Source organism: Anabrus simplex, chromosome 6 (genome assembly GCF_040414725.1).
Source record: "Anabrus simplex isolate iqAnaSimp1 chromosome 6, ASM4041472v1, whole genome shotgun sequence".
NCBI lineage: Eukaryota > Metazoa > Arthropoda > Insecta > Orthoptera > Tettigoniidae > Anabrus > Anabrus simplex.
Genome location: NC_090270.1, coordinates 203,360,678 through 203,382,834, shown reverse-complemented (window position 1 = coordinate 203,382,834; position 22,157 = coordinate 203,360,678). Strand labels below are relative to the sequence as shown.

The following is a 22,157-nucleotide window of genomic DNA, read 5'->3' as shown; positions in this document are numbered from 1 at the left end:
CGTTGCGCTGCAGTGGCAACACTCAACTCTCCACATTGTAGCCACTAGTTTCTCCACTGCTGTAATGGGAAGCAAGTGGAAGTGCTCTCACTTGCTTTTTCTATTCCTATTGTTTAACGAGAAAGGAACTCTCAAAAAAAGTTGAAAGATTAAATATATGTCACAACTGCTTGTGACAGTTGCAATATTAAACTGTGAAATAACACAAGGTCAAAACTATCAGTTAACTGTAGAATCCCATATAAAGAGAATCCAAAGAAAGGTTATGATTTGAATATCTATATAAGAGCACACACACCAACACAAAAAGGAAAATTCTGTTGGCAAAAGAAAAATCGTTCACAAAAAGATGCACAGAAATTGATCTCAAAAAATGACGATTTCAGTATCCCAAGGAAAGTCAAAGAACTAAGTAGAATCAATAAGATGAGGAAAGAAAGTTTATTGCTTAATGAAAATGGCAACATCATTCCTCGCATTTAAGAAAACTTGAGAGATAGAACAAATATATAGAAGAACTGTTTGATGATGACTGGAAAGAACTTCATGCAGTGAAGATACAAATGTCAAAACTGGTCCAGATATAACAAAATAAAAAGTACTACATGCTACAAAGTTGTCAAAAAGCACTAAATCAATGCTGAAATTCATCAATGAAGAACAGTTACCGGTACATGTCCTTGTAGGCGTGTATAATTCAATCTTGTCAGTAGATGCAGACTGGATCTCAGCCCAAAAGTGGCCATGGCTGGTCCGTGGTCCAACAGCTCCGCACTCTGACTGGCCAATTGAGCAGAGGAGGGGTGGCCAGCTGGAAGACCGGCAAACAATCATAAGTAACACCCATAACTTTAAAATAAGTTCCTTTTCGCTACAATTGAATAAATACGTAACCTAATATGGCAATAAGATGAAAAATTCATGTTTGGAGTAGAATAAAAACTGAAACTGTCTAAACTGTAAGTATTCAACTCGCTAATCATTTTTATCATATCCTGTAAGATTCATATTTTGCCTTTCCATTAAATTAATTAACTCAATTCCTTTCTTTACACTACTTCTACAGTTTAACACTAACAATTTTTTTCTATCTTTACTTGAATTCCAGCTCCCTATACTCTCATCACTCCTCCTTAGTCTACCCTGTTTCCCTGAAAGTACCCCTCTATTACCCTTCTAAACAAACCCCCTAACTTATATGTACAATTGCGGTTCAAGTAAAGCCCATCTGACCGTAGATCCCTATCTCCTAACCACCCCTTAGGATCTACAAATTTCTCTCTCAGTTTCCCACATACCCACTACATAGTCTCATTTAAATCTGCTATCACCCTCCAGTCAGTATCCCTTTTGCACAGTATCCCACTGATAACAACCTATGCTCTCTTAAACTTCTCCTGCACTGTCATAACCAAATCCCTCACATCCCCAACTATGTTAGTACCTATTGCTGCTTGCCTACAAGGTATCATCATCATCATCATCATCCAGACAGGTGTTTGTTACGGTCTCGATCCATCTCTTAGCTGGGCGTCCAATAGAACAACTTCTTCTGGACTGGTATCGTAAGATCTGTTTTGGGATGCTTTACCTTCCCGTTCTGTTGATATGCTCCTTCCAGTTCTTTCGGTATTTCCCTAAGAATTTTAACATGGGTTCTAGCTTCATTTCTTTCATCGTCTCCTAGTTTCTCTTGTGGTCCCATCGCATGTATCTTGCTGTATGTCTCATGAATCTCAACTCAGCAGCTGTAATTCGGCATTCATCTTCTTTCCTGATGGTCCATGCTTCACTTCCAAACAGGTCTGGCTAGCTTTCTATAAAGGTGTCGTCTTGTGTTTCTCTAATTTCAATATTCAAATGCTTGAGAATTATATGTCTGTGGTTGTGGTCTGAACACATCTGTTTCTAATTGATATGCAAAATCTTTACATGAGTTTCTCTGCAGTTTTTGACTTCCCATTCAGCTATTGCCCTTTTATGGTGGTAAGCCAGTTTATCTTCTTCTTTATTTGTTGATAGGTATTTCTGGTAGGCTTCCCTCTTGTCAGTAGTGATTTTCTTGATGTTCTCATTCCACTATCTCAGTCTCTTTCTATTTATCCATTTTCATTTTGTTCCTACAGTCTTGAAGGCAGCTTGCTTTAACATGGCTTGTACGTTTGCCTACTCTGTTTCTGTTGTATACAAGGAACTTGGTATACAGTAACACAACATAAAGTTTATTTCTTCAAGAGTTTTATACAGTATTTACAAGAAATAAAAATGAAACTTGTCTTGAAGCTTGATTGATTGCATGCAGTTAATGCTGTTATTAAATGCTAGATTGAAAGTCTGTGGCACAAATATATATTTACAAAGAAAGAGTCCTATGTACACATTCACACCTATCTTGAGGAGATAGTCTATTTCACTGGGAAATGTCCTTAGATAGTCGAAAACTATCTGCTGTGGGCTAACAAGTGTAACTTGTAGAGAGAGTAGCGTTAGTATAATGCTAGTATTGGACTTAGACTTGCAAGGAACTTGCATCAATATCTTAATTCGCAGAATGCTAAGATAGTCGCTGGAGCACTGGTGAGGACTTGAGAGTGTAGCAGAATGCTTGACTCGGGGCTCGACGTAGCTACGGGAATCAGGGAAGCTGAGGCAATGTCCGGAGGTGAGACCTCACAACCAGCAATCTGTCCACCTGTTCAAGACACGTTTTTAAGAGGAATGCCTCCGTGTTTGACTTGCGGTGTGGGCTGGCTGTTGGACACTGGGGTAGTCCTCCGTAAGGTGAGGAATGTCGCTCTTTATATAACGCTTGGCTGACGTCACCGACGAGCATGCCAGGCGTAGTGCAGTCCTCTCGTAGGCTCTGGAAACATCGGTGATGCGGCGGGTTGCGGAGCTTGTAGGCGCGGCGCTTGAGTGCAGAGGACACACACAACAGTTTCTGTATCTTCACATTCTGTTACTGATGCTTCCATATCTGAAAGATGCTGATTAAACAGCCATTTGATACTTGGGTCTTGGAAAAGATGTGTCTTGAAGTAGTTCTCATCATTTACCACCTTCTCCTTACCCTCCTCCTAAGGTCACAAATGATGAGGTAATCAGGCGAATGGGAAAGAGAAAGGAAATATTAAATACTGTCAATACCAGAAAGCTGCAGTATTTTCAGTCATGTGATGCAAGGAGAGAACTATCATCTATTGCAGTTGGTCATTCGAGGGATGATACAATAAACAATATAAAATTCAATACATTTCCAAATTCCTTACAATTATTTAAGAAAAAGACTAGGTAAACAACAGATCGGGAATCTGCCTCCAGGGCAACTGCCTTAAATGCAAATCACTGGTGATTTATTGATACAGGACAAAAGGAGACGGGGAAAAAGACACAATTCTTGGGTTGAAAATCTGAAAACTTGTTTCACTGTTCCACTGTTGAGCTATTTCGTGCTGCAACATCTAAAGCGAGAATCATTTCTGAGAGGAGATGGCACTAGAAGAAGAAAAAGAAATGCCATACTGCAGACGATGATGGTGGCAGTGTACTGGTGTGGAGGATATTTAGATTACAACTTTTATTGTCTTGATATTTAGATGACATTTTAGTGAATCCACAATATCCAATTCAGAAATGTGGGTATCAGTATATATGTGTGTCTGCAAAGGCTATCCCTTCACAGTTTAACAGTGTACTTAAATTAGATTTAAATTTGTATTTCAGCAAGACAAAATGAGAATAATTTCTATGATGTTAAAGAAGCATGGATACTAACTTACTGTAGTCCGATGACCTATTCAGCATTCAGAACGAAGGTGAAAGAGGTTTGTAGCATGTAGTAACCACGAAAGAATGTGGGAAACCTGCTTATCATTTAAGGACTATGAAACTCATAGGAATGCTTGCTAACTAAATTATGTCAACTGCTTGCTGTTTTCTTGAAAGCTGGAGAGAGCACATCTTGCTATGTAGGTAGATGTTCCAAACAAAATGGCCCTTATGTACATAAATTGATTTATGGTAGGTAGTAATATGAACCCTTTTGATTGGAATTTCATTTAACATTTTGAAGTTTAAATTGTAAGCCATTATGAATTTATAACTTTGGATATGAATTGGTATCATAATTTGCATGCTATAACAGGACAGTAAATCTAGCCCAGTTTCTACGAGAAATATCATCAGCTGATCCACCTGCTTGAGGCATATAAATAACAGAATCACTCAGACAATTTTCACGATTGTCTTGAATTCTGCAAATCTTAGTTTAATATCAGTGGTGTATGGTTTGTCGGTGGTGTATGCTTTCTCTTTCATCCATGCCATTTCTTTCACAGTACTGAAGGGATCCATGAGGATACTGAAAAAGTACTTACATTTAACCTTATGTTAACACACTCATTGCATTGCAAATCACAAATTTCCTTTCCTTTCTTGGTATGTATATTTTATTCTTTTAGTTATAACTGCAGTAGGCTATTAATTTATGAATTTGTTGTAGTATTCTGGATCTTTATAGTCACCTGAAATTTGAGGGAGATTAATAAATAATTAATCACAAAGTTAGTTGAAAGATTCTTAAATTTCTAAAGCTAGCCAGGTAAGACAGTGAAAACTGCTCTGCAGTCAAATAAAATTAGAGAAACAATCTTGCCAATTTTTAAACCAGCGTGAATTAGCTTGAATCCTAAATGCATCTCTGTGAAACCTGAGGTAGAAAAATTCTGCAAAATATCAGGAACATGTGGGACATAAATACAAATATCCTATAATGTTTGTAAAGTTCAAAATTAAATATGACCTTTTCATGACATTCTTATTGTTTATGTAAGAACAAATATAAGTATTCAATTGATTAATGTCCTTCATATGTGATAGTATCAATAGCAATAATTTCACAGAGATGCATCATAGTGAAAACAATTAAAAACCATTCCTGAAGAATGGGTGGTCTATCCTACAGCAAAAATGACCGTTGTTCCAAATCAGGAATATGTGAACTCAAACGTCAAGAACTAAATTTAATGCCACATATATTGGTCAAACAAAATGTTATTTCCATACCAGATACAAAGTACCCAAAGATGCAATTTGACACACCAAACACTCAGCCTTCTTTGAATACATATATGATAATGTTCACTACTTCATAGACATCAGCACAGATCCGATTGAAAATAATAGAAAATCATTAAATGTAAAGGAGGTAACAGAAATAATGCAATGTGAGAAAAGCCAACCAGAATAATGTCAATAATCACACATTCCTAAAACATTCCCTGCTCCGCAATCTATTCAATTAAATCACATAGCCTATCAGTAAAGCACAACAATTCAAACTCCATTAAATTATATATTTTATTAATTCAGTAATATACCGGGCGAGTTGGCCGTGCGCGTAGAGGCGTGCGGCTGTGAGCTTGCATCCGGGAGATAGTAGGTTCGAATCCCACTATCGGCAGCCCTGAAGATGGTTTTCCGTGGTTTCCCATTTTCACACCAGGCAAATGCTGGGGCTGTACCTTAATTAAGGCCACGGCCGCTTCCTTCCAACTCCTAGGCCTTTCCTATCCCATCGTCGCCATAAGACCTATCTGTGTCGGTGCGACGTAAAGCCCCTAGCAAAAAAAAATAATTCAGTAATACTCATTTAGACATCCCCTGTATCATTCCAAAACAATGTTGTTGTTGTTGTTATTATTATTATTGTTGTTGTTGTTATTATTGTTATTATTATTATTATTATTATTATTATTATTATTATTATTATTATTATTATTATTATTATTATTATTATTATTATTATTATTATTATTATTATTATTATTATTATTATTATTATTATTATTATTATTATTATTATTATTAAATGTTTCTCTTTCTGGGTATAAATTTATTTTAACCCAAATTAGTTTAGGCATACTGAAGAACATGACAAGAATAGATAACTAAGTTGAAGCTAAAGAGAAATAGCTGTTACTATTACAAAAAAGAAAGAAAAACCCACAATTGTGTAGTTTGACATCTGTGTGCAAATCAAGACTTTGTTAAAGCTTAGGCATAATATACAGTACTTCATAGACAGACAAACACAGGACATGCTGCTACTGTATGTACTTGCTGTAGGGCAGGCAGAAAACCCATGTTTTCACTATGATGCACCTGCCAGAGAGGGTTGTGACTGATACCATATACATTAGGATTTATGAAGTACAGTGCTTACCATACAAAAAGGACATTGGTCACTCGAACATTGACATTTGTTCTTACCAAAATACCATACTAATCAATAAAAATGACATGAAAAATAGTCATAATTAATTTTACTTGCTTATCGTATGGTTTTTAGTGTCAGGAGTGTCCGAGAACTTGTTCGACTCGCCTGGTGCTAATATTTCTGTTTGACGCCCATGGGCGACGTATGTGTCTGCATGTGGATTGATGATAGTGAGGTAGGGAGAGGGTAAAACCCTAGTTGGCACGTAGCCTACTCCTGTCGAATAATACCAAGGGGTCTGCTCAAAACTTTACATTCCCATCCAATGAACGAATCACTATTAACAGTGTCGTACGCCCTTACTCCATATGAACACTACAGAAAGGTTTGGAATTGAATCCAGGCTTTTGGTACACAGTCTAATGATTAGAAATCGTATACCACCACCTCTCCTACCCTGCCAGCCAACATTCTGATGGTGAAAGTTTTTTCATCGACCAACGAGACTCAAAATGGCTAACCACGGTGTCAGACCATATAGACTTGATGCTTTAACGATCATGGCCACCAGGCAGATATAATTCATTTTAAACTTTGCAAATACACTGACTGACAAAAAGAGTTAAGTATCTAGAAGGAGAGGAGGAAATGAAACTTTACACACTGAGAGGTTATGTGATTTTATTTTAGTGATTTCAATATCAAGGGAAACGTACAGTGAAGATGGCAGTACAAGCACATTGCTCGTCCCTTGTCAGTAGGATGCTGCATCCCCTTGGGCCTGAATGCATGCAGTGATTCTATAAGAAGGGTGTCATACAGGTGTTATATCCTTTCCTAAGGCAAATCAGCCCACAGGTGTGGCCTTCAACATCCTGGATAAGGCACTGGTACAGATTTGACATCTGAACTGATCCCTCACATTCTATCAGAGACAGATTGGAGGATCGTGGGGTCAAAGGAATACCTCAACATCATGGAGGCAGTTCATAGAGACACATGTCGTGTGTGGACGAATGTTGTCATGATGGAAGATGGTATCGGGTACCGTGTCAAGAGAGGTAATACATAAGGGGGCAGGATGTCCATGATATGCTGTTGTGCTGTCAACAGTTCCCAGAGGTGACCTGAAGTCATTCCCAATGGCTCCCCACATCATGATGCCAGGTGTAACACCGGTGTGCCTCACCAAATCATTGCCAGAATGACTTCTGTCACATATCCAGGAAGACTCAAGCTATGGAGAAACTGATTGTGGAGGCAACCCAAGGCCCCAAAGGAAGACCTCCAACAAGGTGGATTGACCAGATGATGAAGTTGGTCTCTACATCAAGTGACACATCTAGCACAGGATAGGAGAGCATGGCAAAAACTCTGCAGCCACATACGACATGCCACCACAACCTGTCAAGGGTATATGGCTAGTAAAAAATAAAAGAGAAATATAAGAGGAGAGCCATTCTATCTGACTGGTAGACTGTCTAAACAAGACTTACTTTAGAGTTGATGAAATAACTAAACTCATCAAAATCCAGCCTAATAATGCAAAATACAACAGCTGTCCTTAAGATGTCAATATTTTTGTTTATAGCTGCAGTTGAAATGAATATACAGGGTAATAATAATAATTTTGTGTGGCTATTTTCTAGCCGAGTGCAGCCCCTGTAAGGTAGACCTCCGATGAGGGTGGGCGGCATCTGCCATGTGTAGGTAACTGCATGTTATTGCGTTGGAGGATAGTGTTATGTGTGGTGTGTGAGTTGCAGGGATGTTGGGGACAGCACAAACATCCAGCCCCTGTGTAGGTAACTGCGTGTTATTGTGTTGGAGGATAGTGTTATGAGTGGTGTGTGAGTTGCAGGGATGTTGGGGACAGCACAAACATCCAGCCCCTGTGTAGGTAACTGCGTGTTATTGTGTTGGAGGATAGTGTTATGAGTGGTGTGTGAGTTGCAGGGATGTTGGGGACAGCACAAACATCCAGCCCCTGTGTAGGTAACTGCGTGTTATTGTGTTGGAGGATAGTGTTATGAGTGGTGTGTGAGTTGCAGGGATGTTGGGGACAGCACAAACATCCAGCCCCTGTGTAGGTAACTGCGTGTTATTGTGTTGGAGGATAGTGTTATGAGTGGTGTGTGAGTTGCAGGGATGTTGGGGACAGCACAAACATCCAGCCCCCGGGCCATTGGAATTAATCAATGAAGGTTAAAATCTCCGTCCCGGCCGGGAATCGAACCCGGGACCCTCTGAACCGAAGGCCAGTACACTGACCATTCAGCCAATGAGTCAGGCATATACAGGGTGAGTCAGCTAAAATAACTTGTTAATTGTTAAAGATACTAAAAATCTGTTTTCATTTTCAATAATGTTTCCAAGGGGCTCATAATCTGCCTTGTAGAACTTTTCAAGGATATTGATATCTGGTGAGACAGGGGTACCAAATATTTTTTCTAAATGGAAATATGTACACCATTTTCTACACCTATCATTAGAGATAATGTACGGTATTAACATTGCAAACTCAGATGTGCAATTATTTCCATAATCTGACAATCACTACTCAAAAAATGGAATGCACTATTGAGATGATGTGTGTGTGTGTATGCATGTGTTTGTTAAGAATGAAGCCATTCTTTTTCAGTGTTGACTAAGTTAATTACTTCTTATAATTGCTCTTTTTTTACAGGTATTCTATAGTGTTTTAAGTGTTCTATTCATGTTTGAGAGACTGAAAAGCTTGTAAGTTATATTTGAATGTTGACCATTAAAAGCTGTACCAAGCTCTATAGCTGCAGGCACTTAAGTGCAGCCAGCATCCAGTATTCAGGAAATAGGGGGTTCGAACCCCACTGTCAGTAGCCCTGAAGATTGTTTTCCATGGTTTCCCATTTTCAGACCAGGCAAATGCTAGGGCTGTACCTTAAGGCCACAGCCACTTCCTTCCCACTCCTGGCCCTTTCCCGTCCCATCATTGCCGTAAGACCTGTCTGTTCACAATTAAGTATTTATTTATTTTCCACCTAGTCGATACAATGATTGCTTAAGGCAATTTTTAATGGTCAAAAGTGGTACATGTTTCGTATATTATCAACATCTTCAGCCACATAACACTGTTTAGATGAAAAATATATAAAATTGACAAAGTAATGCTTTAGAGGAAGTGTCCTTAAAATTAACATAAGATTGACAAGACTAAAACAAGTGTTTCCTTGACGACTGCTTTCTATTGTAGAAATAATTTATATATTTTCTCTTGAGTTATTTGTTTGTTTTAGTCTTGTCAATCTTATGTTAATTTTAAGGACACTTCCTCTAAAGCATTACTTTGTCAATTTTATATATTTTTCATCTAAACAGTGTTATGTGGCTGAAGATGTTGATAATATACGAAACATGTACCACTTTTGACCATTAAAAATTGCCTTAAGCAATCATTGTATCGACTAGGTGGAAAATAAATAAATACTTAATTGTGAATCTATTGAAGTGCGATACGGACCATGAAGCTGATTTTATGTAAGACCTGTCTGTGTCGGAGCGAAGTAAAGCAACTTGTAAAAAAAGAAAAAATTAAAAGCCATCACATATCTGTTTTTTCTTTACCTGTTGCCCATGGTGATATTAAAAGTTTCAAAACATAGTGTTATAATAGTGTATTTATGGGCACAGTACACCGAATATCTAGCGTTCAGAAGAAGATAAAGGAACTTGCTTGGTATGTCAGCTGCTCATGAAGCGAATTTAGCATGTGCCTTGACCACTTGTTTAGTGATTCATTCGCAGAGCATGGCTGGCAAATGAAACAAGTTGAAGACATTCCATTTTCTTGAGCTAGCTCTGTCCTTTAAACCCTTTAAACGGAGTGTGGTAACATAACATCAGTGATTGACGATGTCTCACCACGCTCTCCAATCCTGAGCCAGCTGTAGAGACTCGTACATAGATTTCCCAACAAACATCTTCTTCTAATCAATCTATCTTGTATGTGTTCACCCGTGGGGTCTTTTTCCTGCCGTCTTTCCTTCTGCTACCAGCTACTCCATGGCATCAACTTTTTTTGAAATGTGACCAAAGTATTTTAGGAAGATGTGATTGACTTCCTTCACCCTAGCTCCTCGAGAACCAAATTATTGGTATGATGTTCCATCAAAGATATTCGTAGAACTCAATGGTAGACCCACATTTTAAATGCTTATATCTTCTTCTTATCATCTGTTTTAATGATCCATGTCTTAGTGGCATATGAGGTGATCAGGAATATATTTATCAAGAGATACTTGTCATATTTTGAAGAAAATAACACCTCTGAATTTGCAGTTTCTAATGCTAGGTGTAAAAAGTATACAGAAAAGTATTTAGAAAAACAATTAGGTACCGTTATCTCCCCAAATATTGATAGCCTGGAAAACTACTGTATGTTCAATTATGAGCCCCTTGGTAACATTAGGCTACTGAAAGTAAAAACAGATTTTCAATATCTTTAATGGTTTATGAGTTATTTGAGGTGAAAATTGTAGCCGACTCACCCTGTACATTTATATAGAGAACATTACAAAAAGTTTTCAACATAGTGAAGGAGTGTATAGTGGTAGTGGTGGTGGTTATCATTTTAATAGGAAGTACAACTAGGCAACCATTGGCTATTAACACTAATCAGAGGGAAGAAATGGATGGGGCTTGACACTTTGAAAAATGAAGGTATTGGTAATGAAGACCATGAAGGGCATGAAAATTAAAGACGCTCTAGGATTTGCAAACCTAATACCATCGGGGTCAGTAAAGAACAAGAGTTGACCAAGAGAGATCAGATAGGATACATGATGATGAGCCTAGCACACAAAAGTGGAAGCAATGCCAGGGCTCAGCTAAGGTAATAATAATAATAACTTAAATGTTTCCACCTTTTCAATACAATATATTCACAAATTTACAAAATTATACGGTACTAGTTTCGACCCATCTAGGGGTCATCATCAGCCGTATTGAAGCAAAGATCATTTGTGGCGAAATCCTAAGACAATATTTCGCCACAAATGATCTTTGCTTCAATACGGCTGATGATGACCCCTAGATGGGTCGAAACTAGTACCGTATAATTTTGTAAATTTGTGAATATATTGTATTGAAAAGGTGGAAACATTTAAGTTATTATTATTATTACTTATATATTGTTCAATACGGACCAAAAACATGAAATTCATAACCATCAACTCAGCTAAGGTCCCTGTGGTCGCCAACCCACGCTTCCAATTTAAGAGTCCATTTGTTCCCTTTAAGTTGCCTCTTATGACAGGCAGGGAATACTGTGGGTGTTATTCTGCAGCCCCCACACATAGGGGGAAAGGAGTATATAGCATCCTGCAACGTAGAAGTATTCTCTCTGATGTAATCCTATGTCAGTATGAGTCATGACATATAAGGAACTTGTAAACTTGTAAATAACATTCGAATGGTCTACAGCAGATTTGACAGCAGTTTTTACATCACTGTCAATGAGCAGGACTTCTTGAGTCACACACATCTTGAATGTTAGATTAGAAAAATAATAATGTTACTAGTTTTACATATTGCTATCTACTTTTATGGTCTTTGAAGATGCCAAGGTGCCAGAATTTTCTTTGGAAGGAGTTCTGTTATGTGCTGGTAAATCCACCAACACAAGGACGGAATATTTAAGAAACTTCAGATACCACCAGAATGAGCTAGTATCGAACTCACCAACTTGGTCTCAGAAAACTAGTGCCCTACAGCCTGAGCTACTAGATTACAAGAGTAGATCTACTTAAATGTTGTGAGTCCTCAGCTCTCTTGACACAGTTGACCACTTTCTTCAGGATTATACTGAGACACTTATTATAAGACATTTCCTAAGGAGTTGCATACGTATTTGAATACTTATAGCATCCAATGTGGTCAGGAACATGTCAGGAGTTAATTTGAATACTTGTAACAATATTATACATAGTGGTGGTCGCTCCTTGTGGGCTAACAAGTTGTAGTTCATTGATTGTTTTTATTTAACTCAATAACAACTTTTCTTTTGAAATGTGGGTTTATAAATGAAACAGGGCAAATATTTGAAGTATTCTCTTTAAATGAGTTTGGTAGGCTTACATATGCTGCATAAAAGCTGAAATGATACAGGCTGGTGGAAGTAGCATGGGGAAAATACTTGTACACATATACGAGAACACTATGCTGTTATGGCAGTAATTTGCCGCTGTAAGAGCTGAGATGCTCGTCGTTTTCCAGGAGGAGATTGAGTTGTGAGGTGCGTCTTTTAACTTTTCTTATGGTGTGCTTGTTATAACATGGTGAACACAGATGAAAGTCTATTAAAGACTTTTTCTGTTGGAACTTTGGAGGAAAGAATGGAAATAAAACAGTTGGAAAGAGCTACTCCCAAAGTGAGTGAGTATTATATTTATATTACAGTATCTTCTGCATACTTGCTTACTTGCTTTTTATTACTTGAGTTGGCTATTTGAAGAATAGTGCACCTCACATCTGATTTCTTGAATAAGCTGCCACTGACTATTGTGATATCTGTTACATTAAATAAATCATTTACAAAGAAGCAAGCAAGAAAGCTTGTGGTTTTGTAAGACTGTTGTTATCATGATCATAGCCCCGTGGATCATGTAGAAAGTATGATAATTTTATTGGTATGTTCCTTGTATTGAAATCCTATATTGACTCGGAATAACTGTGGGGACCATCAATAGAAACTTTAAGAAACATGAAACAAAATCTGGTACAATAAAAATCATTCTCTGTACACATTCTACTGACTTATTACAAAGTGAAATTTCTGTGAACACTTTCTACATTTTAATATCTCTTTTACATAATGACAAACTAATGATGTTCATCAGTAACACTTGCTGGTCTTCTCTGTACCTATCATAAATTCCTTGTCATCTGAGTGGAAGCATGATAATGTATTTTTTAATAAAACTGCACGATGTGAATGGCATTGCTGCTTGATTAGATTGGTCAAGATATAGTCATTCCTAATGATGTCCTTAAGCTTCTGTGTGCATGCTCAGCTTGCTATGTCATATTTATGAACATATTTTTAGAATGTATATAATCTACAGTATATATATATTTAAAAAGTTTACTACAAACAACTTTGTCCAGTCCATCTGGCTGTTCTCTTGGACCGATTTGCTTCATTGTTGTTTTATTCTCTCCATAATTGTCTGCCGGTAAATCATTGGGCATTGATAGGTCTCTAAGTGCAGTCAAATTTGAGTAATGCAAGAATCAAATTACTCCAGTATGATAATTTTATTGGTATATTCCATGTATCAGAAGCCTTTACTTACTCAGAATAACTGTGGAGACCATCAAAAGAAACCTTTAAAAACCTGAAACAAAATCTGGTACAATAAAAACCATTCTCTGTACACAATGCTGGCAAAGGCTTGCCCTAGCCTGCAATACATTCTGTACTTAGCGGGTTGCACACAGTTAAGGAGCAATATCAAACCAAACCAAACCAAACCAAACCAAACCAAACCCCATGGGGAAATAATAAAGAAATCTAAAATAAATCTTCACACATAATATTAACAATTAATATAAATCCTATAAGTAAATATTAAAAAAAAAAAAGTACTCAGGCAACGCATGGAGCACTTTCACATAAAGACATGTTATCTGACCCACATATAACAAATGCTGCAGAGTCTTATTCGATATTACCTGATGTTTCAATTCAGAGCACAGCAGGAGGAAACACAGGATGGACAGAAACTATACAAAATTATAGAATTAATTGCAAAAGTCACTTATAGTAATGATAATGCCTAATATTCCCCCAAAGTTTCTAAAAATACCAGATATTCAAAGAAAAGGTCCCAATATTTAGCAATGAGATAGTATGCTTCAAACAAGAAATAATAGCCCTACAAATACAAATCCAGAAATTAATCTCGTTTGGAAATGAGCAAATGTTTACCATCACTAGATCCTGGATTTATAAGCATGATAAAACAGTAAAACAAACAAACAAAAAATAAACAAGAAAACTGAAAAACAAAAGTGCCAAAATAAGCAAAACTTGAATACATGAAAAATTTTAAGAATTATTTGTTTTGTAGAACTCTACCTTATTCAAGGCCATGATAGTATATAAGGAAGGTCATCCTGAGATGTTCTGGTATGAAGTTCCTGCATCTGTCAGTGAAGAATGATTTGTATGGTGAAAATGTTCTTTCAACATCGCATGATATCACAGACGCATTTGAAAAGTACAACAGTTCTTTTTCAGTGAATTCCACTTTAATATCTGTTTCCTCACAAGAAAGTTTTTTAGAAATTTGACACACAATTTAACTGGAGCTGCACATTATTCAATTTCCACAAAAGAATGTCAGAACTTAATAATGCTAAATACAAGTCTCTGCAAAATGTATCACTTGAACTTGATTCATTATCTACATCATCTGTAACAGTTGCCAAACAACTCTGTTTCACAGGAATAGCTGAAGAATCAGTAGTTTATTACCTGGAAGCACTCAGACATTTAATATAAACATCGATCGACTGAACTCACCAAAATAATTTATAGCAAAGTCATCTCCGTACAGGCCATGAAGGCCCTTGGAGTGGTGGAAGGTAAAGGCTTCCACTAACCTTAACCTCGGCACTTGATGGGGTAGAATGGTTAGCTGTACGCCCGGCTGCCTTTGCCCCCAGGAATTAACCTGGTACTCATTTTTGGTATAGGCTGAGTAAACCTCAGGGCCATGTGCACCTCCGGAAGTGGAAATCTCATTTCTTAAATTTTACAGTTTCCTGACAGGGATTCAAACCCACGTCCTTCTGGGCGAACTGAGCACGCCTTTACCGCCTCAGCCAGGCAGCCCCTCAAAATAATATATACACTATCTTAATATGAACATAAATTTTCATTGGTAAATTCTGATCACACAGGCCCAATGACCTAACTGTTAGGCCCTTTTAAATAACAAACAAAACACATCTGATCACACTTTTTTTTTTTTTGAGTTCTCTGATAAAACACACTGGTCTTTCCCCCTTTGCTTCTCTTTCATATTCCCTTCTTGCAGTCCTGTTGGCATTCATCCTTTTTACATGGCCAACCCACTTCAGACTTGTTTTCTGGATCCTTTGTGGTTCAGTTTCTCCTATTCCCACCTCTTCTTGGATTTTTTCATTCATAATTATGTCTTTTGGATCCTAGTTTCCATCCCATGTGGATGGGGATATAATAGGATTAATACAGTGTCATCGTGGTTTTTAGCAGTACTTCATACTTGCTTACCCTGCAGCAGCTGTCTTACTTGAAGGTAAAATTGTGTTGCCTTGTTGATTTGGTTGTTTCATCTGATATTAGGCTAGTTTATATTTTGACATTACACCTACTACTCAAACACAATAAACTTCATGATGGTTTTGTATGGACATACAAATATTCCTAAGACAAAAATGATTCTGTTCCATCTTTCAGTACACTTTAAAAATAACTTTACATTCTTCTTCTTAAGACATCGTCTCCAAACTGAGGTAGACGATCCACACGGCCAGCTCTGATCTTGACATTGCAGCCATACCATGTGAATTTATTGGAATATCTCTCCGGATCTTTAATGCAGTGGTTTCCCGTTGCCTTCTGCATCCTAATGCCGTTGACCAAACTGGAAAGACATTTATTTCACAAGTTTCATCAATACATGTTTCACTTCTTTTGAACCATCTTTAGCTGGTTAATAGTTGAATTGACACAACACATTCTAAAAATGCTAAAACAATGTTACATAAATGAGTGATGTGGAAATGAGAAAATACAATAAAACAATTTTTAGAACGGCATGGCAGTTTGAAGTGGTTCTGTCAATGAAGTAGTGAACCACTTGTTAAATATTTAAGTGTTAAATGCACAATCAGTTATTATAAAAAAATGTACTTTTGTTATGCAACAATCAAAATCCTCTTCCTCTTGTTATGCTTCTTATTACACACTACATTGTTGCTTGAGTAAAGATAGGGCTGTCTTGTTGCAGTCTTACTATATTAAAAGGATTATTGATTGTTGACCGATGTGCTATTTAGGTTTGTGGGAACTCCTCTTGCCGCTGCTGGTATTTGACATAGGATGGAGCTTATATAGAATGTCAAATAAGGAACAATCTTTTGTTAGCTTGAACCATTGTATTTATTTTATTTTAGCACAGGATTCTGACGAATTCTCTACTTAGCAGCATTGGTTTCCTAGCAGATCTTGGATGGCCCAAATGAGAGCAGCGAGTCACATATCTGGACTCACTGAAGTATTTGATTGTTCGACAGACAAACATTCTACTGATACCAAGCTTCTTAAGGATATCAAAGATATCTGAAGGCTGTCTTCTTATCTTGTGCAGCACTATTACTGCAACAGTTTTCATAATTGCACCCATTTTATGATTACCACATACTAGATACAACAGATTCACTTCGGCAGTTAAAACAGATTGATTACAAAATGTGTTAGCAAATGATGCCAGGGGAAAAATGGCAGAACTTAGTCGTTAGTTAGTAACAGTATTTTTGGCAGACTGGTTATATGGAGCCACTGACCACAGTATTGCAAGTCCATTATATGAAGTAGCAATAACAATAATAATCTTTAATACCATTAATGACAAAATAAACAATCTGTGCTGGAAACTGCATGGTACACAGAGTTTTTATTTGACAAAGTGCTGACCATAAGAACCTTCCTAGCAAGCTCTCCCTCCACATCAATACAGTGAGCAGGCAACAGCGTCCAAGCTGTTCCTATAGTCATTGTCACCTGATGTTCGTCCCTAAGGAAGAAATTTTAAACCTCTTTCCCCAATTACTAATGAAACTAGTAATTTATAGTTATTTTCTAACTGTTGGGTTACTACCCAGTTGTCACTCATGCAATAAAGAAACTTTGTTTACCAATACAACATTTTTGCATTTGATTTCAATTCACATGTTGGCAGCATTTTTTTGTATTAATTTGCAAGGAGTTGAACTATTGCCAATGCTCATATTGTCATATTGCATGAAATCCACTGTTGTTACATTTTAGTGTTATTAATATTTTATTTATTTTTATTTAAAATGTACTGTTAAGGCTATGAGGATAATATCAAGAAAGAAGAATAGTGGCATGTATGAAAAATATACTTAATAATCTGGTTGGTGTAGGATTATGTCTTTAGTTTCATGAATAATGTACTCACTTAAGTCAATCTCTATTATTACTACTTACAATGTTTAGTGATTTTCATAAGTAACTATTCAAATTGGCAGCGATGAAAGGTTTTACTCAGGGCTGCCATATTTCCTTTCTAGGGACCATCTTTTACTTGATTTCAACCATAAATTGGTACTTCTACAATTAAATGATAAATCTCGAATTGCAGAGGACACTGAAAATGGTGCCCTTGTTCTCCTGAACAAAACTTACGATGATTAGACATACTCTCAACACATCTGAAGGATTAAAATATAATATCTGGCATAAGGTTTGAAGAATTTCTTTAGAAAAGCTTAAACATGTTTCCAACAATATATTTAAGTACGGTATATATAATTATAATTTCGTGTGGCTATTACTAGCCGAGTGCAGCCCTTGTAAGGCAGACCCTCCAATGAGGGTGGGCGGCATCTGCCATGTGTAGGTAACTGCGTGTTATTGTGGTGGAGGATAGTGTTGTGTGTGGTGTGTGAGTTTAAGTACGGTACCATACATTTTGTTAAGGAGAACAAAGCTGCCACATCCAGCATCTATTTTATGGTAAATTTTACTGTTTATGTGTTGTATCAAATACAGTAGAGACAATACGTGACACTTACGGATTTAGCCTTGTTAAAATGGGAGACAATTCAACGGTGGCGCTCCTAGTGACTTGACCTGAAAAGTCGCGCTAAATTCAAATATCAATGGAAATGCATATACGAAAATGGATACATAAAACACGTCTAGAAAGAAAGTATTATTGAGATATTAACTTCGAAGTTGCTAAAGCAATTCTGGATAAATGAATGAAGAATTATTTAAAAGGTTATTATTTAAAGACTGAAATTAGACATATAAACAAGATGTGAAATGGACTGCTGTGAAATGGCTTGATCTTTCATTTATGCATTACTATTTTTTGCTTTAGCATTCCTCTCTGAACTTTTACAGTTAGATTTGTCTTTTTTCTCATTTAAAAAACATTGTATCATCACATTAAGACACTTGTCAATAAAAATATCGGCACATTCCTTACACACATGATGCAATGAATTAACATTTAAAAGCTGGACAATTTTCCTCTTAACATAAAGCCTACTAACAGAACGAAAATCTATAAAATCCCGGCTTTAATCTGAGGAGAGGGATAAAAGAAAGAAAAGTATGAAAATGTTGTCGATAGTGATGGTTTGAGTAATATTTAAGTATAATTAGAGTAAAAGTGTAACATACCCTTGGCTGTATAGTCGACTATTTCTAAAGTCGCTGGCCTGGAAATGATCTGAACAGATCTTATAATTCTTATATAAGCGTAACATCCGTTCTTTCTTGTACACCTTATCCAAATCACTTCTGTGACATTTCAAAACCCACACATCACACCTACAACAACACATCGGTATTGAAGGTTAACTGCTGCACTATACAATAAAATATGCGTATTATAGTTAAAATATGGGTCGAGCAGGTCAGAAAATTATGAAGCACAATAAAAATCCCTATGTCACTGGAAGAATATATATGCAAACACAATATTACTTACATTTTCTTGTCACGAGGGAGGCGAAGGAAAGACCGCGCATTCTTCTCTACTTCATAGTTGCTGCAGCCAAACACAGCACATACCTTTCTCCTCATGTTGAGAGGAGATATCAAGGAATGACACACGCTACTATTTAATTATGTCAACTCACTGAAAACGCATAAATAACATCAAAAACTTCACACACAAATACATGTGCTCTTATGACAGAATCAGTAGTTTTCAGGTCTACCGCTAGGGAGAGCTCTAATAGCTGTCCCTTGATATCTCGCTGAGTGTCGCGTATTGTCTCTACTGTATTTGGTTGCATGTTCACTTAGGGAATATTCTGTATCTCAGTGGTCACACACTGTCTTCACAGGGAGGGAGAGCTTGCTTAAAGAGATCACTAAGGTCCATGAACATGCTACATGATGGTCCTGTAGTTACTAGGACATGTTATACTAGCCATTGTGAGCAAATACTATAAACCAAGACGTAAACATTAAAAAGTATTAGCTATTAAGGTGACAGCACAACATCAAGGCAATCAGTAGATCTCTTCATTGCATGAGCTATTTAATTCTCTCCTTCCAAATTTTCTAGTCAATAGAAAATGGTTCTAGTCAATAGAAAATGGTTCTAGTCAATAGAAAATGGGGCAATTTCTCAGCAGGGTTAGTCTATAGACTAAAACTATTAATTTCTGAACAGATACCATAGGCTTTTTCGAAAAACTTACATCAGTGTTTTCTTGCAAGTTTTTGTCAATTTATTATATTCTATGTGCTTAGTACTTCATTAGTGCTTTAAGTGTTCCTGCATGAGTTTCATATCTCATTCTTTGATCAGGGTTCAACTAACTTGATTTATTTCTTTTACAGGTTCCAAATCACCGTCCGACAAAGACCAAACTACTCAGGCCCCTAAAACCCCCACACATAAACCACAATAAATTACTGAATGATTGCGTCCCTTAGGGCAGGGTTTAGTACGAAACTTGTACATTAAAACAAAATAGACCTGATATAAATACTGAGCTCCTTTCAAAATAAATGGTATTCCTAAACTGTTGCTGAATTTTCTACCACTCCCTATCCAGGAATAAACTAGAGCTAAGAAATGGAAAATTTTCCATTTAATATCCTGCCATAAGAAACCACTTTTTGTCTTCCTTTCGGATGTTACTTTTCTAGAACTTTTTCATAATTTATAATCTGTGAAGTAATTGTCATGATACACAATGTTGCATGGAATACAATGTATAAAAAATTGAATATTACATCAAAATGAAATGCCGCTATCAACTGCAGCCTATTCTGAACCTTTGAACTCCATCCCTAATATTTGGTAAGTCTTATACAAGAAGTATTCAGAATGTAAGTTCCAGTTGGTTATTAAGGAAATGTTTTCAAATTTATGTCCTTTGGATTCTGAAAATATTAATCTGCTCTTATATTTGGCTTATTAGGACACAAGGTTTGTGCTCCCACTGCATACAATGTTGCCACCTGAAAACTGTACGTTCATGACTTCTTAGGTCACAGAAATATGACATCTAGGATGCTGGAACCTACGAAAATCCCTTGTAAGTAGAGAGGATCGATGTGTTCCCAGCCAAATAACTTGATAAGGATCGATGTGTTCCCAGCCAAATAACTTGATAAGTTCCTGATGTGTGGCAAAAGAGTACAGTTATGTACTGTCATAAAGCAGCTCATCACTATTAAGCTCTTTGTTCAGGATCAAACAATATAGTTTAAGTGTTTGCAGTAGATGTACTGTATTTGTTGATCAATTTCATTCATGTCTGTGTTTTCCAGGCTTGTAGGCTGTAGTCCAGGAGCATGTAATGGTCCTGAAGTTTCACTGAAGACTGCATTTGGCATTGTCAAGGGTTCTGAATGACTTCGATAGCAGCGAAGCTCACAGTGGAATGAAGTGGTGTTTTAATTCCACCTCATTATAAAGTGGTCCGCCATGCTAGGGGGAGGAGGAGCGGTCGCTGATTGTCTTGGCAGAGACAGGCAACTGATTACCAGTTGGTTATTCTGTTCTGCCTTCAGGATTTAAGGCTTTGAAGACTGGAAACCAGGCTTTGTTTACCCGTTCAGATTCCTCCTTACGATTGAAGCTGTTAGTGTGCTTCAGGATTTCAATGGATTCCCTCTGTAACCCGGTTATTGAAATCCTGAAGCACACCAACAGCTTCAACCATAAGAAGGAATCTGAATGGGTAAACAAAGCCTGGTTTTCAGTCCTCAAAGCCTTAAATCCTGAAGGACATGATGGCCGAGGCAGAACAGAAAAAGCAATGAGTGATCAGTTGCCTGTCTCCACCAAGGCAGGTTGATGTACATTGGGCTCATTAATACTTCAACCATTGGCCGAAGAACAGCCAATCAGCGACCTCCTCACGAGCATGGCAGACCAATAGGCAAGCAGCATACCATAATGAGGTGGATTACAACACCACTTCATTCCACTGAGAGCTTCGCTGCTATCGAAGTCAGTCGGAACCCTTGACAATCCACAGCAATTATAATCAGAAGTTATTTCTTCCCCACCTGTTCAATACAATCCACCTTTTGGTGTCTACAATTTACAAAGGATGTCATTCATTACAGAGTAACCATAAGGATAAAGACCCTTGACAATGCTGAACGCAGTCTTCGGTGAAACGTCGGGACTATCACGTGTTCCTGCACTATGGCCTACAAGCCCAGAAACACAGACATGATTTGTAGCACCGGCCGTGAAAGCCTCAACTGCTATATCTGATTTCATTCACCATCGTTCATTTCATCTTCATTAGCTCCTCAACTGAGGATGGCATCAGGAAGGAAATCCAGCCATACAAACCTGCCATACAATTTCATCACACCTCATCATCAACACCATATCAGGATATGAAACTACATGTATTTGTTGACTGTCTTATCTACTGTAATAATGTGACTCAAGAATGGTTCACCTTGTTCCTTGTGTTACTTGCAAACAATTTCCATTAAAATACATCCTCTGAGAGCTGAGGCAGTTCAACATAAATTAATGGAAATGTTACCGAGATATTTTGTTTTGTAACAAATAAAGGAACATTGATATAATATTGTGAAAACAGTACAAAGATTAGACTAGTTGATTCTCTGGAGTACTCTGTCTTCCTTTATGGTTCCGAGACCTGGACCCTC

At 37.2% G+C, this 22,157-nt stretch overlaps 1 protein-coding gene across 1 annotated transcript in view; it reads left to right on the top strand.

The window, feature by feature from the left end:
- Positions 1–20,182, top strand: part of LOC136875653 (centrosomal protein of 104 kDa) — a 321,673-nt gene extending 301,491 nt beyond the window's left edge. Inside the window, exon 18 of the mRNA XM_067149196.2 lies at positions 19,851–20,182. Coding sequence (XP_067005297.2) covers positions 19,851–19,921 — 71 coding nt within the window. The 3' untranslated portion in view covers positions 19,922–20,182. The remainder of the gene's footprint in view (positions 1–19,850) is intronic.
- Positions 20,183–22,157: the final 1,975 nt, after the last annotated feature.